At 35.5% G+C, this 22,547-nt stretch overlaps 1 protein-coding gene across 2 annotated transcripts in view; it reads right to left on the bottom strand.

Annotated features, from left to right (window-relative positions):
• atrnl1b (attractin-like 1b) overlaps positions 1–22,547 on the bottom strand; it is a 422,410-nt gene that overhangs the window by 215,178 nt on the left and 184,685 nt on the right. For both annotated transcript variants that reach the window (XM_006630935.3, XM_015347888.2), the window contains exons 21-22: positions 15,683–15,735; positions 1,027–1,121 (exon numbers count right to left, since the gene is read on the bottom strand). In XM_006630935.3, the coding sequence (XP_006630998.1) occupies positions 1,027–1,121; positions 15,683–15,735 (148 nt within the window). The remainder of the gene's footprint in view (positions 1–1,026; positions 1,122–15,682; positions 15,736–22,547) is intronic.

The raw sequence follows: 22,547 nt of genomic DNA, 5'->3' as shown, positions 1-22,547 counted from the left end.
ATATTATTCTAAATAAGATTATTTCAAACAAGCAAAATTTTTTCCACATGACTAATTCGATTCACTCACAGTATATTCTTCAGTGACTCAACACCTGTTCTTGATTTATCTTTATTTGTTTTTGCATTCCTTGAGTAGCACAACTTGCACTTGAATGTATTGCTTTCCATTATCAATTACTTAACTTTTTTTTGTGTATGTGGACTGCACCCCAACAAAAAAGCTTTGAATGGTGCCAATCTCCGCAAACAGCTAAATGTGTAAAATGTTGGAGGAAAACATGATCTAATTAACCAGTCCTATTTAAAACATGACTTCCCATTGTGGTCTTGTGCATCTATTGGAAAACCATAGAATGACAGAGATAATTTAGTTTAGCAGATCATTTAGTTCTCTCTTTCAAAATGCTCCAATCATCCCACACAGCAGTATATCGAAATATATTGAATAATGAAACACTGCTAGAAATTAATGAGAAATACATAGTTCACTATGTTGGTCATAGAGTGTTATGACCATAATTATTGTACTGATTTTTATAATTAGTCTTACTAACATTTAATGATCTTCCCATTATATTATTTTGTTGATTGCATGAAGTAGATAACAAAAGAGGACAAGCTCCTTGTAATTAAGATCAGCAGAACTTATTAAGTTCATAAAATATGAAATATTCATAACAGACTGCAATGGTTTGTGCAATTATTTCATAGTTAAAAGAAAATCTTTTAATTTAGGTGCAACTTTTCTTATGGATGTGTATTCCATGAAGATGTATTGTATGAACAGTATGTAAACTGGCAAAAGTTCAAAGCTGTCAAATTCCACAGTCCTTGCAATATTCCAAGCCTCAACGGCCAACAGACGCTTCTTTCAGCTTTTGATAAAGCATATTATTCCAAAAAGCATTTACTCCTGAGTTCATTAATCTTGAATTAAACAGGTTTTCGGTGAAGGTGACGAGTGTTGTCTCCTTCGTAACAAGCATCGCTTCTTTACATTTCTCTGGAGTGGTGGCTTCTGTACCTGTTCGGGAGTGGCCATGAAGTTGATAGCAGTGTAGTGGTGATCATCCTCTTGAAGAAGACTGAAGGTGAACTGATAATCTATCAGCAGGTTATCTGTGAAATTAAAGGAAATATGGCACAAATGTGAATTTACAGGTCAATTCAACAGAAACAAAAAATAACTAAAAAAGTTCCAACATTAGGAGTATCTACACTGTCGTTTCTGTTCCCGTACATTTGATCAGGATGAGCATTCTTTCAATGACACTACCTTAGCATTCAGTCATGCTCGGGTTTTGGCTTGTGTTTATTCAGTAGTACAGAATTCCGACACCCATGTACTGTAGTTAAAGTATATACTGTGTTACTCAAAGAAGACGAAGCACAAACTAAGTTTAGAGACAACAGTTATTTGTTTATAGTTAACTAAGGTAATATGCCTTACTGCACTCCCATCACAGGACCACAATGCAATTGGTACATAATCCACTGGTTAATTCGAAAAGTGTTTACACTGTCACAGGACGCACATCATTTAGTTGTGATCAGCCTTTTAACATGAGAGTTAATTTAATGTTTAAGCTGCCATTTCTGATCATGATCAAATGCTATAGATGCATTTAACTAGAAACAGAAAGTGGCATTATAACTGCACCTGCTATGCTTTGAAATAAACATAGCATATTCAAAATTCTATAAACACTTTGGTTATCAGTAGGCAGAGAAGGTGGCACAGTGGTTAGCATTGCTGCCTTGCAGTGCTAGGGACCTGGGTTCAATTCTGGAATTGGATTGCCACCTGTGTGAAATTTGTATGTTCTCTGCGTGTTTGTGGGGGTTTCCTCCCACCCTCTAAAAACACAGATATGTTAACTGGCGTCTGGCAAATTTGGCCCTGGTATGAGTGTGCATGTGTTTGTGCGTGCTTGTGCCTGTGTGTGCCCTGCGATGGACTGGCATCCCATCCAGGGTTTATCCATTGTTTGCTCCCTTGCAACTGTGTACTGGATAAAGCGGTTAGAAAATGAATGAATGATTACCAGTATACTGCTTTGGACTTTTGTGGTTGATAGCTCATGACACAGATCACAGAAGACAGGAGAAAACAAGTAGAATCAATCAGCACATTTTTAAAACTTTGTTAACAATACTAATGTGCAGCTGATGCTTAGCAACAGAGCTGCTAAGATTAATGAAAAACAAAGTTTTCCTCAGTAAAAGCTTCTTGTTACATTTCCTACTGCTTTACCCTCAGGAAATAAAATCAATGTGCTTCTTCTAGTACTAAACCTCCCTATTTAACAGTGTAACATGAAAGAAACAGAAATGACCCTACTGACTCTGCCAAAGTACATTACTTACATAAATAATCAAATGTAACATATTTCCCTGTGTTTTGTGAAAATACTTATTATGTTCTATAACTGCCAGTGGACAATGGAGCCCAGCAGGTCTACAGAAGCAATATTCCTTATTATGTTCTACTGACAACCAAACCACCTTTCATTATAGTAACCTATAAAAATATCATAGTAATTTACAGTATATTATTGTTGTAGACTTTATCAAGTAAGTATTTTTAATGTGAGAAGTAAAAGAAGCCTCATTCTTCCCAGAAGCACTGCAGCAAAGACATGCTCCAATCAGTCTGAAAAATGGACTTTATTGATTGATGATTAATTCTGGAGTAATGAACACATCTAATGGTACACAAACAAAATGCCAGCAATTGATTAATCAGTTACCAGTTTACAGAAATATTTTAGAATTACCACCCTATATTCAAGATGGGGGTAGAATTAGATTTTTTTTTTATTTTGGCTGCAATAGGTTTAAAAACACGTTTTTGAGCAGTCTGAAAGATGGTCCCATGGTCATGTGGTTACACAGCTTACGCAGTTATCCCATGTGCTGCCCCATCAACACCTGACACATCCACAATTAACTAAAACACAAGTCTCAATAATGTATGGCACAAGAACCACGGTGATGCTTCTCCACTGACAAAAGAGATGCCAGAACAGCATAAATCTAAAGATAATATTATGCAATATGCAGTATCATTACCAAGGGGACATACAAATTAAACTCATAAAGTTGTCCCTCATTTCTGTAAAAATCTTAATCTATGTGATCTTCCACTGTAAAACAAGAAACAGAACTGGAAAACCTAATCAGAAAACATGTCTCTTTAACAATACTATGGCGGTTATTACCCATTCACATGTGTTAAGTTTGCACCACAATCACTGAGGTGCTTCAGAACAGTAATTGGGTCTATGAGGCTTCTTAATTGTTATCATTTAGCTATTACTGTAAAGAAATGGCAAAGCTAACAACAGCTTCATACTCTATCAAAGCACAAGCCTGTGGGAATACCTATATTGATCTAGTCTCTTCAAACAATCAAGAAAAGGCAAGGAAAAGAGTGCGATGACAGAACCTTTACAAAAGATTATTTGGTATGAATTATATTCCGGAACCATACCAGCCAAGTCCAAGGCACAGGTTTAATATTTCAAGAAAGCACACAGTGAAACAATGAGAGTTTAAAAGTAGCAGTAATGGAGACTATCAGTAAAAATGGATTACAACATTTTAAAGATAGTGCTTTAAGAACATAGTAATTAGTTGAGAAAGCAAATGAAAGTCGAGAACTCAATATGCCAAACAGGTTAACAAACCACTAAGAGGTTAATAGCCATTAATAAAAAGAAAAAAGAAATTGCCATCCTGTATAAGTAAAAGAATGTAACTAACAACATAAAGAAAAAAGGGATGACAGAAAAGCCAAGAGAAATACTGCAATGCTAATTAAAAAATGAAGTCAAAGGATTACAACAGGAAAAGAACAGTAAAGGACAAAAGAAGGTGTCTCAGTAATGACAAAACTAAGAAGATGAACGTGAAAAGGGCAATGCATTACATGATTATTTCAATCATTCAGGTGTCTTGCCAGCAGCTATATCAACCTAAAACTCACAACTGGCAAGCCACTGGCCAGTACCTGCATGGGAGACCTCCTTGGGAAGCTAAGGTTGCAGCTGGAAGAGGTGTTAAAAGGAACCGGTAATAATGATACATAAACATGGTACAGTATATGCATCGGAAGCATACATGCAAATAAGCATTCCATTGCACTCATGAATATGACAAACTGAACTGAACATTTTTTTTCTATTCTCATTTTATATACTGTATATCTTTCTTTCTTCTGCCTGAAATACTGATTTTTTAAGAAGAAGAAGTATACATAAAAATGGGAAACATCAAGTTTAAAGAAAAAGACTGTAAAAGGTGTTTGTCATCAGATCATTTAAATGTACAGTACCAGGCAATGTGGGGACGCAACACAAAAGCTAACAAATATAACAATATAAAGTTTACAATAAAGAATTGATACTGAGGGTTTACCTGTTACAATGTATACAAAGTACAGAACACTCAAGTAAGAACATTTATAATATTGTGAAAATATAATTATAAAGAATTTTAATCTAAAAGGATTGTCATGATCTGGAATCAGCATAAAAAATGCCCTACTTTGAAAGGCTAAAATAACACACATTTTCATTTTGAACAAAACTACCAAAGCACCTCATAAATGTGCTAAAAATGTGAAAAACCCATTCAACTTTCACAACTATTACTTGCCATCCAAACAGAAATTAACTATTTAGCTACAGTAACTATATTATTGAATTTGAATTGCCTAAATTCTGCAAATACCAGGTTTGTAATGACATACATTAATTGTTTGCACTTTTTGTGTACGTATAATGTCCCTAAAACGCATATTGGTCCCAGTCTGCAATTTATTCAGTATATATTAGATAGTAACAAAATTATCTGACAAAAACCTACCAGGCAAAAAAGATTTTATTAATTTCTTAAAAAACACATTTAACCATTACCAAACACTTCTAATGCAAGTGATGCAATGTTTTAAAAAAAAGACCAAATAAGATCAAAGTTACAACCTCTGGTTTGGTTTAAGGCACATCTCTGAAGTATTAAATTGTTTGGGTTGTTTATACTCTAAGCTCTGAGGTGGTGCAAATATGTTTTCAAACTTAAGGACAATTGCACATTCAACAAGGTAATTGAGCATCAAAAAGAGTAACTGAGACTGAATATTTTTTATCTGAAATTAAATTATTTTAGATTTCAGGTTTATATTATACATACATCTACAAACAAGTAGAATTGGCACCTGAATCACTTTTTATATTAACATACAGTATCAGTATTTGGGCCCCCTCTTGTGTCCACAGTTGTGTACCATATTTTTTTGAAAATATTTAAAGGAAACAACATACAAAAACAAAGGAAATCAAAAACTGAGTAGCTTTCAGATCATAATGGATATTAAGTATATCAAATAACTTCTGCAACGTAAAGATGAACTACTGTAAGTGCTAAACCAACTGGCGGCAACATCTACTGTACGAAACTGCATTAGCATTAAGAATATCTACAATGAACAAATGAATAATGCAATGCTATATGAACTAAAAAGTCAAAAACTTGATTTCAAATGCAGGGCAGTGAAATATATACTATAACAAACCTGCAGAGAAAAGTATATCATAAACAAATGTGAGCTGTAGTGAACCTCTCCCAATATTCCAGGTAACTTGAAAGCCTTGAAAGCCTAGAAAGTAGCTCCAGATCTAAGATGGGAATCCGGGCTTGTTGCTTGGCAACCCTATGGAACCTTCCAGAATTTAATACATCTCTCACCTAATCTTTCCTTTCATCCAACTTTGTATGACATTTCTGGAACCTTAGAATCCTAAACACAGCCAAGAAAGATTAAATTTAATTTACATAATCAAACATAAATCCAACATGCCAACGGCTATATTTTCACACAACAATAGTGTTGTGATTACCAAATGTAACACACAAAATACATTTTCAATGGATATTATTTTTCAGTATGTATGGATAGACCATTCAGTAAAGCTTTTAAATTATTTTCTCATTTTAAAAAGAAGTTAAAATGTTCGTAAGACATTTTTATATAGAAATATATTTATCCTACAGCAAGTTTTAAGATCAGAAATAAAGTAAACTAGAACATTCAGTACACTACAATACTTGGCAATCCTAACTAAGGCTTAGATTAAAGCAAAACTTCAACCTTCCCAGAGTTCTCAAATTACAAATCAAGTGTTTGATGGAGGGTTTCCGGCGAGTAAATGCAAAAAGCCTCTGGCAAACCAAGAGCTTCCATACGGCGTAATTGGCAGGCGGCTCAGAGCTTTAATGCAGTTCAAGCCAAAGTGTGATGAAAAGTAACTTTTTGTCTGCTTTAACTGTTACTGTCCCATTTTAACTACAAACAAGTTACAGTATATGGGACTCTAGTTATGATTCACAATTCTTGGTAATAACTAATCAACTACCAAATTGGCTAGATGGTTCCAAACAGCCTTTTAGTTTTAACTGAACTGTTCATGAAATGTGAGCTACTTCTCCATATGTGCAGTGCTGATATATTGTTACTTTATTTAGCTAATGTCTAATTCTTTTGGGTGTTTACACAAACTGTGTATGGGGAAAAAGAAACCTCCATTCCTTTCTAAAATAAATTTGCAAAAAACTCCCTACCTTTAGCTACTTTTGACCACAGTGAAAAATCTTGCTTGAGAAGCTAGTAGCTTCTTGTAATTTATAAGTAAACAAAGACTATACAGGAAAATATACAGTCTATATAAAATATATAGAAAATATATAAAACTATACACCTATATACCTGGTGCTTTCTATATACTAAAATATCAAAGATACTATTTTGTGCATATTTTGCTATATTCTGAGAAAATGTCTCATTTCCACTGTCAGTTAGAGACTTTCTAAATTATCAGAGATGCTTTCCTTATTCAAGTCTCAATAGGAATGAGCTCAACATTTCCAAATCAGTCTGCCGTTTAAAATGTACCAAGCTAAGAAAATGCTTTGTATGCAGTAGATAAATTACATACAGAAAATGGCAGCTAAAAAGAAAATGTTTATTTAGGCATTTGAAATATGTGATATTCAAAAACCTACTTGTGGGTTTTGATAATTGTGTCTTGTCAAAGGCAATGTGACAACTATTCAAAGTCATTTCAACTATTTGAGTTTTTTTATTTTTAAATTCATTTGCTTTCTTTCGCCAAGCTAGCACTGTCAAAACATTCTTTTATGTCAAACACTGGATTAAACAAAACATTCTCTGTCTTAAGTGCTCTTTCAAAGTTTGTAGTGTGCTTGAAAATATTACTTTTTGGTGTTTCTTAACATACTACAATAATGTCTCAAAATGCAAAATTAAAACTGAATCTTTTAAAATTACACAATTTCCTGACACGGATTGGGTGCTTTAACATGGTCAACACTGTTGAACATGCTGTACCTTATTGCAATGGGCTCTGTCAGTATCTCAGTTACTTAAGTCTCACCTGTAAATCATTTTATATAACATAATGGATATTACTCTGTGTTTTTGCAGATCCTCTCTAGGGGATCTGGTGTCTTACGACATTCTATTGACTTGCAGACTAAGTTAATTGGAGTCTCTAAAATATCCATCTGCCTGCAAGCATGCCCTATGAAAAATCAGCATCCCAACCAAAGTATGTCTCCCTTTTGTGCCCCGTGTCTGCTAGGTAAGGCTCTGGGATGACAGGAGCTGCAGCATCATTAAGTAGCTTTGTGATAAAAAAGGACTGATGGATAATGTACAGTACATTAAATAAGTAAAATGAATGGCTTTCATCTCACATTGTTAACATACTACTAATGTCAAATCTTCACTTCTTGCTTCAAATTAAGTGCAACCCTGGTGTGTTTTTCACAATTGTTCCAAAGCTTCAAAAAGGCATAACAAAACACTGTAGTTACTTCTCCAAGAATGAAAGCACAGAAAATCTAGCATTTTTTTTTCCAAGTGAGTCTTTCTACAGAAATAATATTAATTGCACATAATGAGCATTTTAAGAGAAAAGTATCAAGTTTTCGCTGGACGAAAAACATTGAAAGCTTAAAAAGATGAAAAACTGAAATCCTGCTGCTTAGAAAGCAATGTTGCAAGAAAGACTACTTTCCAAATTGTAATTAACATACCACATCACATATTTTACCTTATTTAAAAAAATGGGCCTGACATTATATCTCAGTGTAAAATGAAGAAAAACATTTCACTTCTTATGAGCAAAACAGAATCAAGAAAAAGAAAAAAAACCTTTTTTTCAACTTCAAAGTGCATGTAAAACAGTGAAGGTTATCTTTCACAATCATCATAATCAAGTTAATGGAAAAGTAAAAATATACTTAGTCTAAGTACTGTATATAGTTAAGCATAACTGTTCAGAGACTTAATAGCATACATACTGTATATACAGTAGTAAATGTTTTTGAAAATATTTTTTTAATTATTCACATTCAAGATAGAACGGTTCACCTATTACGGAACAATATTGATGTGCTCTTGATGCACAGTCGGATCTTGAGTGAAATTAAAGAAAAACAGATTACTGCAGTTTTCTCAGAAAATACTGCAATTCATTGGAGACTGCTCTACTCACTCTCTCCTCATCTGTATTTCTCAACAGATGATTTTACTTGACTCTAGAAAAGTTTAGGACCCTCACAACCCTATTATATACATTAGGACCTGGAGTCACAGCTAACTGCCCACTCTTGTTGAGCACCCTATTTTAGATGAGCACCCTGGAGGGGAATACTGCTCCACTGAAATGTGCTCTCCTGCCTTGTGGGAGAGATTTCCTTGCTAATTCTCATCAGGTTATGATGCAGAGATGCAATATGAAAGATTGTGTTTAAACCACAGCTGTAGATAGCTTGCTGCAAAGAACTGCCCTTCAACTAAAAAGAAAGACAACAACTAAGCTTCATTAAGAAGAGGTCAGTGAATGTAACCAGTCTTCATCTGAGCATGACAGAGATGGAAAACTTGATCAGTCTTGCAAAGTACATTCCATGGTATGGCATACAGAATTATTAAACTTCATAACATCTCCAGGAAAAAAGAAATGCACCAGGTCTTTGTTTAGCAAGGACGCTATACAAAATGTTATAAAAGCAACTGCTTATCACCATCTCAAGCTCTCTACTCCACAAACCTTTCAAAGTAGTCTTAAGACTACTCAAAGATCAACCAGAAGACCACTAATAATAACTGTTCCCATGTTTTGTTGGGTCTTGGGAATGGATTCCGAATGTGCGAATATGTCTGTCTCTACATCTATTGATAACATTGCAACACTAAATTGTTAAAACTTTGCTTCTGCTCTGCATCAAGTGTGAGGTCCATTGTGGAGGTCCTAAACAGAGCAGTTTGCTGCTTTCCTTAACCAGTAATTTTTACTTTTAATTAAAACTTACTTTGGGCTTGTCCCTCTTTAAACTGGTTTTAGTGAAGAAAACATAACCAAACAAGATGACATCATGAAGTGCCTGTTAAACTTTGTATGAGTATCAAAGACATGAAATCATAACCTGAACTTCTCAAAAAGAATTAAGTCTCAGTCTAAATATAGACATTGAGTACATCAGTAGTATAAACCTAAATAAAAAACCTGTATCATCATGCCAGTTGAAGGTAAAATAATCAATTTTACCAAACCTGCTACCTTCAAGTGGAACATTCTGAATACTAGGGTAAATATATTTAGTTTTTTCTATTTCTTTCCTTTACAGCACAACTCAAGACTGATGATTTTTTGTCAACTCTCCAAAAACCTTTGCAATGAAATACTGAAATGGTGACAAGAAGTACTAGAATAAGTGCATAGGAGAATTGTCCTACTTCTCTGACAAGTTCCAGGTTTAGATAACAGATAACATTTGACCACACTACTGTTTATTCTATAAGAAACCTCTAGCCAGTCTGCTTTATGTTGAAATGATTTTGCCTTACAAGGTTAAAAAATAGATTAAGATTTTTTTAAAATACCTTCCATGTCTTTTACAGTGCTTCATTTATGGTTATTAACTGCTGACATATTCAACCGCAGACTCTTAAGCTTCCAGCCATAATGGAAGTAGCACAATCAGATTTTTAAAGAATCAAATAAGATGTTGAGAAAAGCCTAAAGACTCTTTTGTACCATTTTTTTATTGAATGTTTTGGCACTCTAGTATTTTATGTTTATAGAATCTGAAGTTATTAAACCACTTATGTCAAATGTTTAAGGAAACTTCATGTTGAATGATCCTCACTCACACTGCAAAACATGAAGGAACCACCAGGAACAGCACTAAATAGACAAACAATAACAGCCTGACTTGTTGCACCAACAGCAACATTTTGCAGTCCATAATTATATTTTCCACAAAGCTACATTACGTTTACTCTGTTTTAATTAAAAAAGCAAAATACCATAGGGTTACAAAATCAACATTTAAATTGTCAATGGGAATTCAAACTAAACCAAACAGCTGCAAAATTAGCACAGTAGTAAATGCCTCATGAATGTGACATTGATAGTGTCCTCAGTTTAAAAAGACATTCATTACAAATGTTCAAGAACAGCAAAATACTTATTTCAGAATAGGCTCCTATAAACTGGGAGATTCAGCACTTTCCTTTCCGAAAGACGACAACTCTCATCTTTCAGATGCATATGGAGACACAACTAACCTAAACTATCATCTTGGTATTTTGGTTTAAGTTCTATAATAAGGTAGCACCTTCTTGCTTATTAAAATGTGACCCTGTTCACTTCCAAATGGAAAATAAAGTGACGCGTGAAATTAATTTAGAATCCAGGTCAAGAAGTCAGAAAATGTGACACAGATGGGAAAGAGGGCCACAATTTATGTTGCAATGTCTTTGTAAACCAGCTTACAGCTTTATTTCCTTTGCATATTCCAATCCATTAACTTTGTCCACCTTTAAATTAACACGTGCAACCATTTTGAGGTCACTAGAGTCTTTAATCTGTCTAAAGAAAACAGCCTTCAGTGTCATACTTACAATAAAATTTTACAAGAGATTAAAAGTATACCCACATACACAGTACAGAATACATAAATTACGTACTATATGTCTTAACATTAACCCTTTAGTGGTATCTTTAAGCAAAGATGACTGGAATCCACATAGAAACCAGATAATAAACCAACAGTAAAACACAACACTCATAGGACAGTAAAGAACATTTTAAACACCATTACCAACAGCAATCTACACATTTAGTGATCACAATTTATTTTATAAAAACAAGAAATCAATATTTTCCAAGTATCACTTATTTGCTTTATTGTAGTGGTGTCTTAATGCCACAATGCTATAAAAGGCCTCTAAAATAAATAGATTTTTGAGGCCGAAAATGAACACATTTTTGTCACAGTTCGAATCGGAAGCTTTGAAAATGGTTACGTTGTATCTAATGTACTATGCAACAGATACCTATATTTTACAGATTCAACAAACGTACTGAAAGTAAAAGACAACCGCTTTACTGAGCTACATAAAAAAGTTTAAATTACAAGTCTGAACACAATAAGGACTTGCATAAATAGTTTTTCATGTAGAGGTGTATACTTCACAACTCTAGAGAGTTTTTTTAAGCACACAGTCAGGGCTGTGATGAAAGGTAAGCCTATGAATGTCATGCATAGTCTCCTTCACTTCTCTGCTGAGCCTGAAATCCCTAAAGACTACTCCTTGATAAAAAGCTGTATCCCATTCTGAAATTTCAGATTGACAGAGTTCTGACGCACCCATTCAGGATAAACAGATGTTAAGCTTGGCACGGAAAAGCACTCCCTATTTATTGGTGTTTATTGACACCAGACTATGAAATCATCCGCAGATTGCAAAACGTTTTCTACTCATTTTTAAAGTAATGTTTTGAAATCTAATACCTGTAATACAGATGTTATTAATAATTTTAATAGCATTGTTTAAATACACATTAAAAGCAGTACTTTAAAGGGACACGTTTTCATTACACTAATGATGCTATTGGGAGTACAAAGACAATTATGTGGTTTTAATGTTTATTTAATGTAGTATGTAAGATCAGCTCAGGATTAATTGAGGCCCCAGTGTAAGAACCACAGGAACAAACAGGTCAAAAGAACAAAAAGAAAACCCAGAAAGTCATTTCATAATACTGAAGTCTCAATTTGACCAAGGTTAAAACAGCAGTACACCACCAAGGATAGGAGTTACGAGCACTAACTACTACACCACATATACAATGCACTGGCATTTAAGGAATAATTCTTAACTTAGATACCACCCTTCAGTTCAACTGCAAAAAATCCCATATTCCTCTCAACAGGAGAAAAGCTCATTGCACGTGACAGAAAATAATCCACTCCATTGAATTCAGCAGTATTTCAAATCCCCAGAACGAACTACTCCATTAAGAGGGAGAATCGTCACTAAAATATCCAGTGGTGCTAATTTAAAAGAAAGGTTTTGATTTCTCCAAGTAAGCGCTCCATTATTTCAGTAAGGGGAATAAGAACAGTTTCAGTTCTGGATTTGTCTCTACACAGAGGTCACAAAAACCTGACATTAGGTGCTTTTCAAATGTATACTTTTACAGTCAAAAATCCTGTTTTTAATCTTCATATATCAAATAAAATGCCTATCCTTAAATATATAGAGCAGAAATAAGGGCAGGTACTGTAGTTCAGCGGCTTTGACATTGAGATTTTCTTATTGTAAATGACTAGTGTGATAAATTAAGGCAGTACTGATGTATTTTTCCAGGAGTTTGCAAGTAGTACTGATGTGTTGCCTCCCTTAAGCCTGCCATATATACAGTATATAAAGAATCTGAAGATGCCTGATGCTTTTTTATTTGTTTGAAACTGTGCTGATAAACTTACACATCCCTTTGTCCTTGAAAGACTAACATCAGATACACCATGCTGTAAAAAAAAAGATCTGTGCTTGTAAAAAATTGTGAATATAAAATAACATTCTATGATATTCGTCTCTGTACCAGGTCTTTCCAATAAAATAAAACAAAACAGGTTAGACTTATTTAAATACAAACCACAATCTATTTTTCTCAAAATAAATTAAAAGTCACTCTTTGTTGCCAGGATTTCCTTGGCAAAACAATGCAAAACAAGAAGTCTCATTCTTGATTCCTGCAGTTATTTTAATGTCACATCAGCTCTGCTAATCTGCTCCTGAAGCTCAATTCGATTTAATTACAATGCAGAGTGCAGATATCAGAGGTGGAAGTTTTCTGAACAATTCTTAAAACACCCATTAATCTTTAAGTAACATATCCGAAGTAGATACAGTGCCTTGCGAAAGTATTCGGCCCCCTTGAACTTTTCAACCTTTTGCCACATTTCAGGCTTCAAACATAAAGATATAATTTTTTTATTTTATGTGAAGAATCACCAACAAGTGGGACACAATTGTGAAGTGGAACGAAATCTATTGGATTTTTGAAACTTTTTTAACTAATAAAAAAATGAAAAGTGGGGCGTGCAAAATTATTCGGCCCCCTTGCGTTAATACTTTGTAGAGCCACCTTTTGCTGCGATTACAGCTGCAAGTCGCTTGGGGTATGTCTCTATCAGTTTTGCACATCGAGAGACTGAAATTCTTGCCCATTCTTCCTTGCAAAACAGCTCGAGCTCAGTGAGGTTGGATGGAGAGCGTTTGTGAACAGCAGTTTTCAGCTCTTTCCACAGATTCTCGATTGGATTCAGGTCTGGACTTTGACTTGGCCATTCAAACACCTGGATACGTTTATTTGTGAACCATTCCTTTGTAGATTTTGCTGTATGTTTGGGATCATTGTCTTGTTGGAAGATAAATCTCCGTCCCAGTTTCAGGTCTTTTGCAGACTCCAACAGGTTTTCATCCAGAATGGTCCTGTATTTAGCTGCATCCATCTTCCCCTCAATTTTAACCATCTTCCCTGTCCCTGCTGAAGAAAAGCAGGCCCAAACCATGATGCTGCCACCACCATGTTTGACAGTGGGGATGGTGTGTTGAGGGTGATGAGCTGTGTTGCTTTTACGCCAAACATATCGTTTTGCATTGTGGCCAAAAAGTTCGATTTTGGTTTCATCTGACCAGAGCACCTTCTTCCACATGTTTGGGGTGTCTCCCAGGTGGCTTGTGGCAAACTTTAGACGAGACTTTTTATGGATATCTTTGAGAAATGGCTTTCTTCTTGCCACTCTTCCATAAAGGCCAGATTTGTGCAGTGTAAGACTGATTGTTGTCCTATGGACAGACTCTCCCACCTCAGCTGTAGTTCTCTGCAGTTCATCCAGAGTGATCATGGGCCTCTTGGCTGCATCTCTGATCAGTCTTCTCCTTGTCTGAGCTGAAAGTTTAGAGGGACGGCCAGGTCTTGGTAGATTTGCAGTGGTCTGATACTCCTTCCATTTCAAGATGATCGCTTGCACAGTGCTCCTTGGGATGTCTGAAGCTTGGGAAATCTTTTTGTATCCAAATCCGGCTTTAAACTTCTCCACAACAGTATTACGGACCTGCCTGGTGTGTTCCTTGGTATCATGATGCTCTCTGCGCTTTCAACAGAACCTTGAGACTATCACAGAGCAGGTGCATTTATACAGAGACTTGATTACACACAGGTGGATTCTATTTATCACCATCAGTCATTTAGGACAACATTGGATCATTCAGAGATCCTCGCTGAACTTCTGGAGTGAGTTTGCTGCACTGAAAGTAAAGGGGCCGAATAATTTTGCACGCCCCACTTTTCATTTTTTTATTAGTTAAAAAAGTTTCAAAAATCCAATAGATTTCGTTCCACTTCACAATTGTGTCCCACTTGTTGGTGATTCTTCACATAAAATAAAAAATTTATATCTTTATGTTTGAAGCCTGAAATGTGGCAAAAGGTTGAAAAGTTCAAGGGGGCCGAATACTTTCGCAAGGCACTGTATTTCCATGAGTTTACATGAAAACAGTTATTATCCATAAAATCCGGTTTATTCAAACAACGATGTTGTGAGAACAGAATAGTATGGACCAGTGAAATTTGAAATATTAGCGGGACCACCATGGTGTGTAATTTATTCTGGGTTAAGATGGTGGACAGCTGTGCGTCCTGTATGGAAAGTGTTGTGGTCTCCGTAAGCTGATACAGGGTTTTCAAGTTGTGGAACACTCTTGTTCATGAGAACGTTGCACATTTTACCATCTGAACGCACAATACATTTCACTGATTTACAATGAACAGGTGTGATGAAACGGACATTCAGAGATTGGGGGCTACTGTTCAAACACTTATTGCACTTATTCAGTCTGCGCTTTGAGGGCCTGCTTCGAACCCAGACACATGTTTTCTTTTATAAAAAAGCTTATTTAAATGAATATGTTAAACTAAATGTTTTTTTTTTAAATAAAATGAAGTAAAAAGACTTGTCCCATAAAGCTCTTTCGGGTTTCCTAGTCACTCTGAGAACTGGACCACTTTAACAATGAAGAGTAGATATGAAAAGGTGTCACAAATCACAAACATTTTTTAAGAGTTAGACTCTAAAGAATATAGATTAGACATATACTTATATATGTTTCAATATATATTTTTCCTCTTCATGCAATATTATTAACTGTGATATGCCATGATTCTCCATTCCCCAGAAAGCTAGATATCTACTTTTTTATTGGCAAAATTTGAGAATGGAATTAGAGGAATACTCACAGTAGCACGTTCCCCTTAGTGGATTGCCCAGGTATCTGTTCTCAGAATCGCAACTGCAAAGAAAAATAAATCAAATTAAAGGGCTATTACAACTCGATACACACAGAAATGTAAGTGTTACAGTTGCTCTTTTTTCACAGCTCACCAAAAATTAGGTTTAAGAAACAATGATTGAATATTACTTAATGCTTGATATAACACACTTCATCTTAAAGTTAAGTTTCTGGCTGTGCGGTATTGATATCATCATCCTTCATTCAGAGCATTGGTGGCACAATTGTGAGATCTGAAAAACTGCCATAATAGGCTAAAGCATTTCCTTTCAGTTGTGCAGTCATTTTGTTCTGCTTTTATCTCTACATATCATTCCTAAGGACACTAGCTTCTACAGTATATACAGTACAATACCATCCACACTTTTAAGTAACTGCTAAAATGATAATCTGTTTCAGGAATTAAGCTCCTGTATTACTGCTTCTTTCAATGCTACTTAAACACAAACACTTTCAAAACTGTTACTTTGTGGTCCGACAGCAAAAAAGTATACTATAACAATACAAGTTATGTAACCCCCAATCACAGTCAAAGACATAGCAATAATGTCAATTTAACAACCTTTCAATTTAACAGCAGCTCAAATCTGTTTAAAAGCATATCAATGTCGGGTAACAAAGTAAGAACTTCACGGTCCTTTTCACAATAACAAAACTACTTAAAACAAATCATGCTTTACTTAATGCTTCTCAAAATCATACCTACTGTACACTCTTCACAATATCCTTAAAGGAAACTAAAAATAGCACTTTGTGCTTAATGAAAATAGATGGCAATTATTCATGTCACTTTTTAATTTGTCTAGCAAAGTGATGCATCCCTGTAAACTCATTACTTACAGTATTTGCTAACCCTGTAATTACGATAACAGAATGTCTGAATATGTTATATTTTGTGTTGAATAATGTTAAGTTCCAGGACAACTAAAAGGGATTTCCCTTTAGCATGACATGAGCAGATGAATCTAGAATGCTGCTGAAATATTGTCAGTGTGAGCCAGCAACTTCTCTTCCAAGACTTAAAATGCGGCTGCCCATCTAATGCCTACCGTATGCATGAACTGTACTGCCAATTGGGTATAGCTCCCATGGAATTCTCAATCACAGTTAGTGACATGACCCAGGCTTGAACAACTGATGTCATTAGCTGCATCACACTGCACTGTTAGTGCATTCTACTGTACATAATAACTTGGGCACCTTTACTACCAGAAAATAAAGATTTGTACAAAGAATGTAGTATGACCACAAATCTTTTTCAGAGGCACTCCAACAATACATGCACAATTACATCTGTTCACAGAATCTGCTCAATCTGATTGCGAGTGAAGCTACAGTATTTAAAATAATCACTCCGCTAAAAGAACTCACTACTGACACAGTTAAGCTCACTATCAGTAGTTAAGTACTCACACCCAAAGAAGGCTCCACAGCCAAAACGTGTATTCTTTCTTCTCTTTTCAGCATGGAATAAACCTATTACTTGTCCCTTTGTAAGTAGTTAAGTACTAGGTATGTAGATAACTGCATAGAGAAGCAGATGCAACCATCAAAATTAAGGTTCCATCAAAAAACAACTTCCACTGTACAGTATCATCATACAGTACTGAATTTTTCCCTTTTAATAAGCCTTTCTTAACTAAAGAAAAAATAAACTGCTTATGTTACAATGTAAGAAACAACACTTTGTTTTTATTAGATTACCCTTCTAAATTGTTTCTGCAATCCATTAAAACTTGAGTATGCTGTTACCATATCATGAAATAGTTGATAACCGAACATGTTGGCAAATGTTCGTTTAATTTCGACTATACTGGAGACTTGCAGTTTTTAAGTGGTTTTTGACTGTTGCAAATCTGGTACATTTTAAAATGTTTGCTTCAGTTTCTTCATTTTGAATTCCAGTGTTTCTCTCTATTGCAGAAAGCCTTAATTAAATGAATAAATGAAAACTTTATGAAGGAGGAAACATCTGTATTTTAGTTAACATTTTTGTTTCAAACTATTAGTCTGTAATTGAAATTTGGCAACCACAGGACCTCAGCAAAGGTGGTTCGTAAACCTCAAAATGGTTGGTAAACCACTGGACACGGCTCAAAGCTGCTGCTCACACAAGCTCTAATACTGAAATACGAATGATGGTTCTACACAAAAAATAAAACAATTGTACTCAGTTGCTTATAAATATTACATTCAGTATTGAAATTGTTCACAATCTACAGTCTCTCCATGGCCAAAAGCTTCTTTAATGTCGTGATTATAAAACACCAAAGCGGATTCCTTATTTCTAATTTTGATCCTTTAATTAATGCACAGTACAGTACATGACAGCAGGCGTGTTATACATTGGAGGGCAGCACAGTGCTCCCTAATGGAATTTAACAATACACAGAACACTTAACACTTATGCACAAATGGCAGCAATCTGTTTCGGTTTAAGCTGATTAGACACCTTATTTAGGCTGTAATGGGAAGAAAACTATTTCGAAAAGTGTGCAGCATCCCAGTCACAAAATGATGCAGAAAATACACTGTGTTCCCCAGAGACAGCTAAATTGTGCTTGAGATACTCAAATGAAAAATGCAACTATTTCTCTTTTTCCACAATCCCTTCAAAGAGCTACAGTATATAATGAAGAGTATCCCAAGCTCACGAAGCTTGAAATATTTTCCACAGAAAATGGTTGATGCATGTTTTACCTCTGAAGTTTGCAATAGTGTTGAATGTAATTACTGTACAATGAAGCAGGATCAAATGTCCAGGAGAGTATGTTTCCTTAATTCAAGCTCACTTTCCTAACGTGGTTATATTTGAGGGCTAACAAGTTATTCCCACAATATCATAAACAAAATTTTCCTTCATGACTCAGGGAGCAGTTAAACTGTGCAATTAAAGACAATTAAAGCCTGTGCAATGTTTCCTACACTGATGTCTCTTTGAACAAACAGCAAGGAGGGGATTAATACTGTAGACCTACATCTTTTTCAAATAATCAACAATTCAAAATAATATCTCAATATTATGATGTAAAACTCACAGCAGTGAATGTTATGTGAATGTCTGCATAGCTTGCAAATAGACTTATAAACTTGTAATAAACTTGTCCATCATTTTGAAAATCCAGAGAGATCTAATTCAGATAGGAAAGGTAGACATATTACATGAGCTATGGACTTAACTTTTTTTTTTCTCAAATCCACTGCTGAAGGTGAGATAAAGGCCTAAATCACCACCATTCACCTTTTCTTAATTATTTTTCATGCAAATAAAGGAATTGATTAGTGTGAGTGGCATTCCTGCTATGATCTTATTTGAATAAATTATTGTTTTATATATCCATCAGTCATCTAACCAAGAAAACAGACGCACTGCGTAAATAGACATCTGGGTAAAATTACCTACACTTTAAAATGCCTGCATGAGACGAAACACACCACAATAGAATATTCTAATTTCAGGAAATTAAAAGTTTTATATTCAGAAAGCTCTATTAATTTGAAATATATAATGGATATACAGTATGAATAGCTGGGCAGCATGGTTATATATATACATAGCACATTACATATACATCTATATATAATAAGTTATATACTATATATAGTTATATATATATAAGCATGGTGGTGCAGTGGGTAGCATGCTGGAGCCCTGGGTCAGGTGTGAATGCGTGTTTGTGTCTGTGTGTGCCCTGTGATAGACTGGCAACCCATCTGGCTCCCTTGTCACCCTAATTTGATGCAAAGTGTGTTCTACAGTCCAAAAACAGACTGACAGGTTAACTGGCTTTTAGCTTTGTCCGATACAGGGTCACTGAGGAGCTGGAGCCTATTTCTCTATGTAACAGGCACAAGGATAAAAGCTTGGATACAAGCTGGGCAGGACACCAGTTCATCGAAGGGCACATACACAAATACACATACTCACACCACGGCCAGTTTTCCCAGAAGTCAATTAACTAACCAGGATGTTAATGGACTGATGGAAGAACCAGGAGTACCCAGAAGAAACCCACTAAACCATGGGCAGAACAGATAAACTCTACACAGACAGCACCCCAGGTTTGGAATTGAACCCAGGGCTCCAGCACTGTGAACCAGCAATGCTAACCACTACACCACCACGGTGCCCTATTGTTATATAGACATAATTCACAAAATGTTAAAATAATAGAGCTTTGTTAAACATAGAGCTTTTTTTTAATTTCCTGAAACCAAAATATTCCTTTGTGGTCTGTTTTCTCTCATGCAGGCCTTTAAACTGGAGATAATTTAACCAGACATCTATTTACAGTATGCAGTACATGTCCGTTTTCGCGGCCTCACATCAAATTTGTGTTTAGTTTTCTTCTCTCCACTCTGGGTTACACACATTGATTTAAAAGAAAAATAAAGAAAGAGAAACAGGATTGAAAACCATCAAGCTACAGTGACAGGAACTTAGATAAGGACACAAATTGAATTTTTAGCTTTGCTCAGTCAAAGCTCTTTTCTATATATTTTAAAGACTGATGCTCTGTCTGCGTACCATTGTATCAGACCTCCACCATTTCTCATACTCAGTAGACCCAGTGGTAGCAGCCTGACTCTATCTCTCAGACCATTAGGGAGCCTATATCATTTGAGCATTGTGCTTTGTATTCAATAAAACAAGTTCGAGCTGGCAGAAGAAATAAGCTTGAAAAAAGCTAAACTCCCAGCTTTGACCATATTTCCAGATCATGCAAGAGAGAAATAATACACTGCTGCAAAAGTTGTGATCAATCCCAAAGCAAGGTTAGTGTGAAATGGTAAGTCCTGCAGGCCTGGGTAACAATCTGACATGATGATGATGAACCGAAACATGGTTTGTTTTACATACTACTCCACTAGCCTGCTCCCACATTTATTTGTCTGAAGAACCCTTAACCTCAAATAAAGCAGAATATTTTGCCCAACAAGTTCAACACAGAAAGGCTAAGTATCACTCTTCTTTGGGGAAAAAAAAGTACTTAGTACCAACTTTCACTCACAAGTTAAAAGACCGTGGTACCATTAGCTCAACACAGAGCTGTTTGCAAGCTGCAACAGAGCTGACAGACAGTTCATCTCATTATCAGCTCTCCAAAATGAAAACACAAGGGGGAGAATGTCCTCTTAACCCTTCAAGTCTGGCAGTGCTGGTCTGCAATTCAATGTGAGAAAACCCATCTATGGTGTAATTGGACTGGGGTCAAGGGCTACGCTCAGGAGAAATACCCTCTTGCACTTAAAGAAAATCCACTACATCAGCATAACAGAATAATAACTGGACAGTGCCTCTTCAACCACCGCCGGGAGGAAAGACCTGCAGAAACATTCCCTTGAACACTGTAGCTGGAGCAGTCTATTGCTAAATGTGATATGCAGCTATTTTTCAAAACTGCTGTTCAATAAAAGATATTTAACATATGACATCCACTTCAAAACTTTAGGATTGATCTGGTGCATTTATGCTCAGAATAGTATTAAATACTGAAATAATATTTTCAATCTGGAGATCTCAAATAAATTCATGGAAATCAAGTCTAGTGTTACGTTTTTTAGCTAGCAACAGAAACTCACAAATATCTTAAAGTGCTCATGGTGTCTGTAACAGTAACATTAGAAAAGGCAAATACTAAAGATACTTCTTGATGCTTTCTAGAGAGCAGTATATTACACCCTGCTTCCATGGCAGATAGCCTACAAATCTGCAATTGCATGTGCACATTCTTTCTCTGCAGCACAGAATATTGCTTCACTTGCTTCACTATAGACTGTTAGCACTATCAGTGAAAAATGCTCACCGTACAGTATCTCACACTTCTCTCTTCTAGTCACTTGATTTTCATCTATTATTCTAGTCACTTGATTTTGCACTATTAACAGAAATACACACTCATACTTCTCCTTAAAAATGTTTTTCAAATCCCTACCTACCAAGAAGTTTTTTTTTTATTATGACAACACAAACCACTAATTAACTTCTAAATTAAATAATAATTCCTTGAATTGATACAGTGATTGTTATCCCCCAGTATCCTTAGCATTTCCATTAGAGGAGGAAACCATTTCATCCACCAGTGAAGAGAAACACCCACCTTCAGTAGGTGATGCATGGAAGCCATATACAGTATGTCAGTAGATCAGACAGAGAAGTGATTTAATTTGATTAAAGTGGATCTTTAGGTTGATCAAAATGTACATAAATAGCCAGTGCAACATGGTTAACAACCCTGCTCTTATGGACCATTGCCAGTCCCATGGAACCTATAATAAATAAGTTCAATCAATCAAGGTTTGTTTATCAAAGCACGAAGAGTACAGCATACAGTGGCGTTGTCGGCAATGAAATGCTTTGTCTGCGAGCTTATCAAAAGGGATAGAAGAGTAGAAGGACAGGAATCTATCGGGATTAGATTAACAATAGGATACAATAAATTACACAATTGTAATTTCCAATACAATTTACAGATCGTGCGAAAGTAACACAAGGATAGGAGGTATTTAAGAAGTTGTCGAGACAATGGTTTAATGTCTTACAGGAAGGATGGCACCTTCTAAATTAGTTGTAGAATGTCTTCTGTAACCACAATGGATCACCAGTTTAGAAATTCTTAACCCAGATGGAACAGTATCACCTAGTAGTACACAAACACAGCAGTTACCTAGTTTTCTTTAAAGACCTCTCATTAACTGGATTTTTTTGTAGATCTTTCTCTCCTGTAGTCTCCTTCCTAATTTTTCTGAGCTACTGTTAGCAAGCAAGTGAACAAAGTGGACCAACACAGCCCCCTTTCTCACATAAACTT

This window comes from Lepisosteus oculatus, chromosome 4, assembly GCF_040954835.1.
Source record: "Lepisosteus oculatus isolate fLepOcu1 chromosome 4, fLepOcu1.hap2, whole genome shotgun sequence".
NCBI classification, from domain to species: domain Eukaryota; kingdom Metazoa; phylum Chordata; class Actinopteri; order Semionotiformes; family Lepisosteidae; genus Lepisosteus; species Lepisosteus oculatus.
This window is presented reverse-complemented; position numbering and strand designations above follow the sequence as displayed.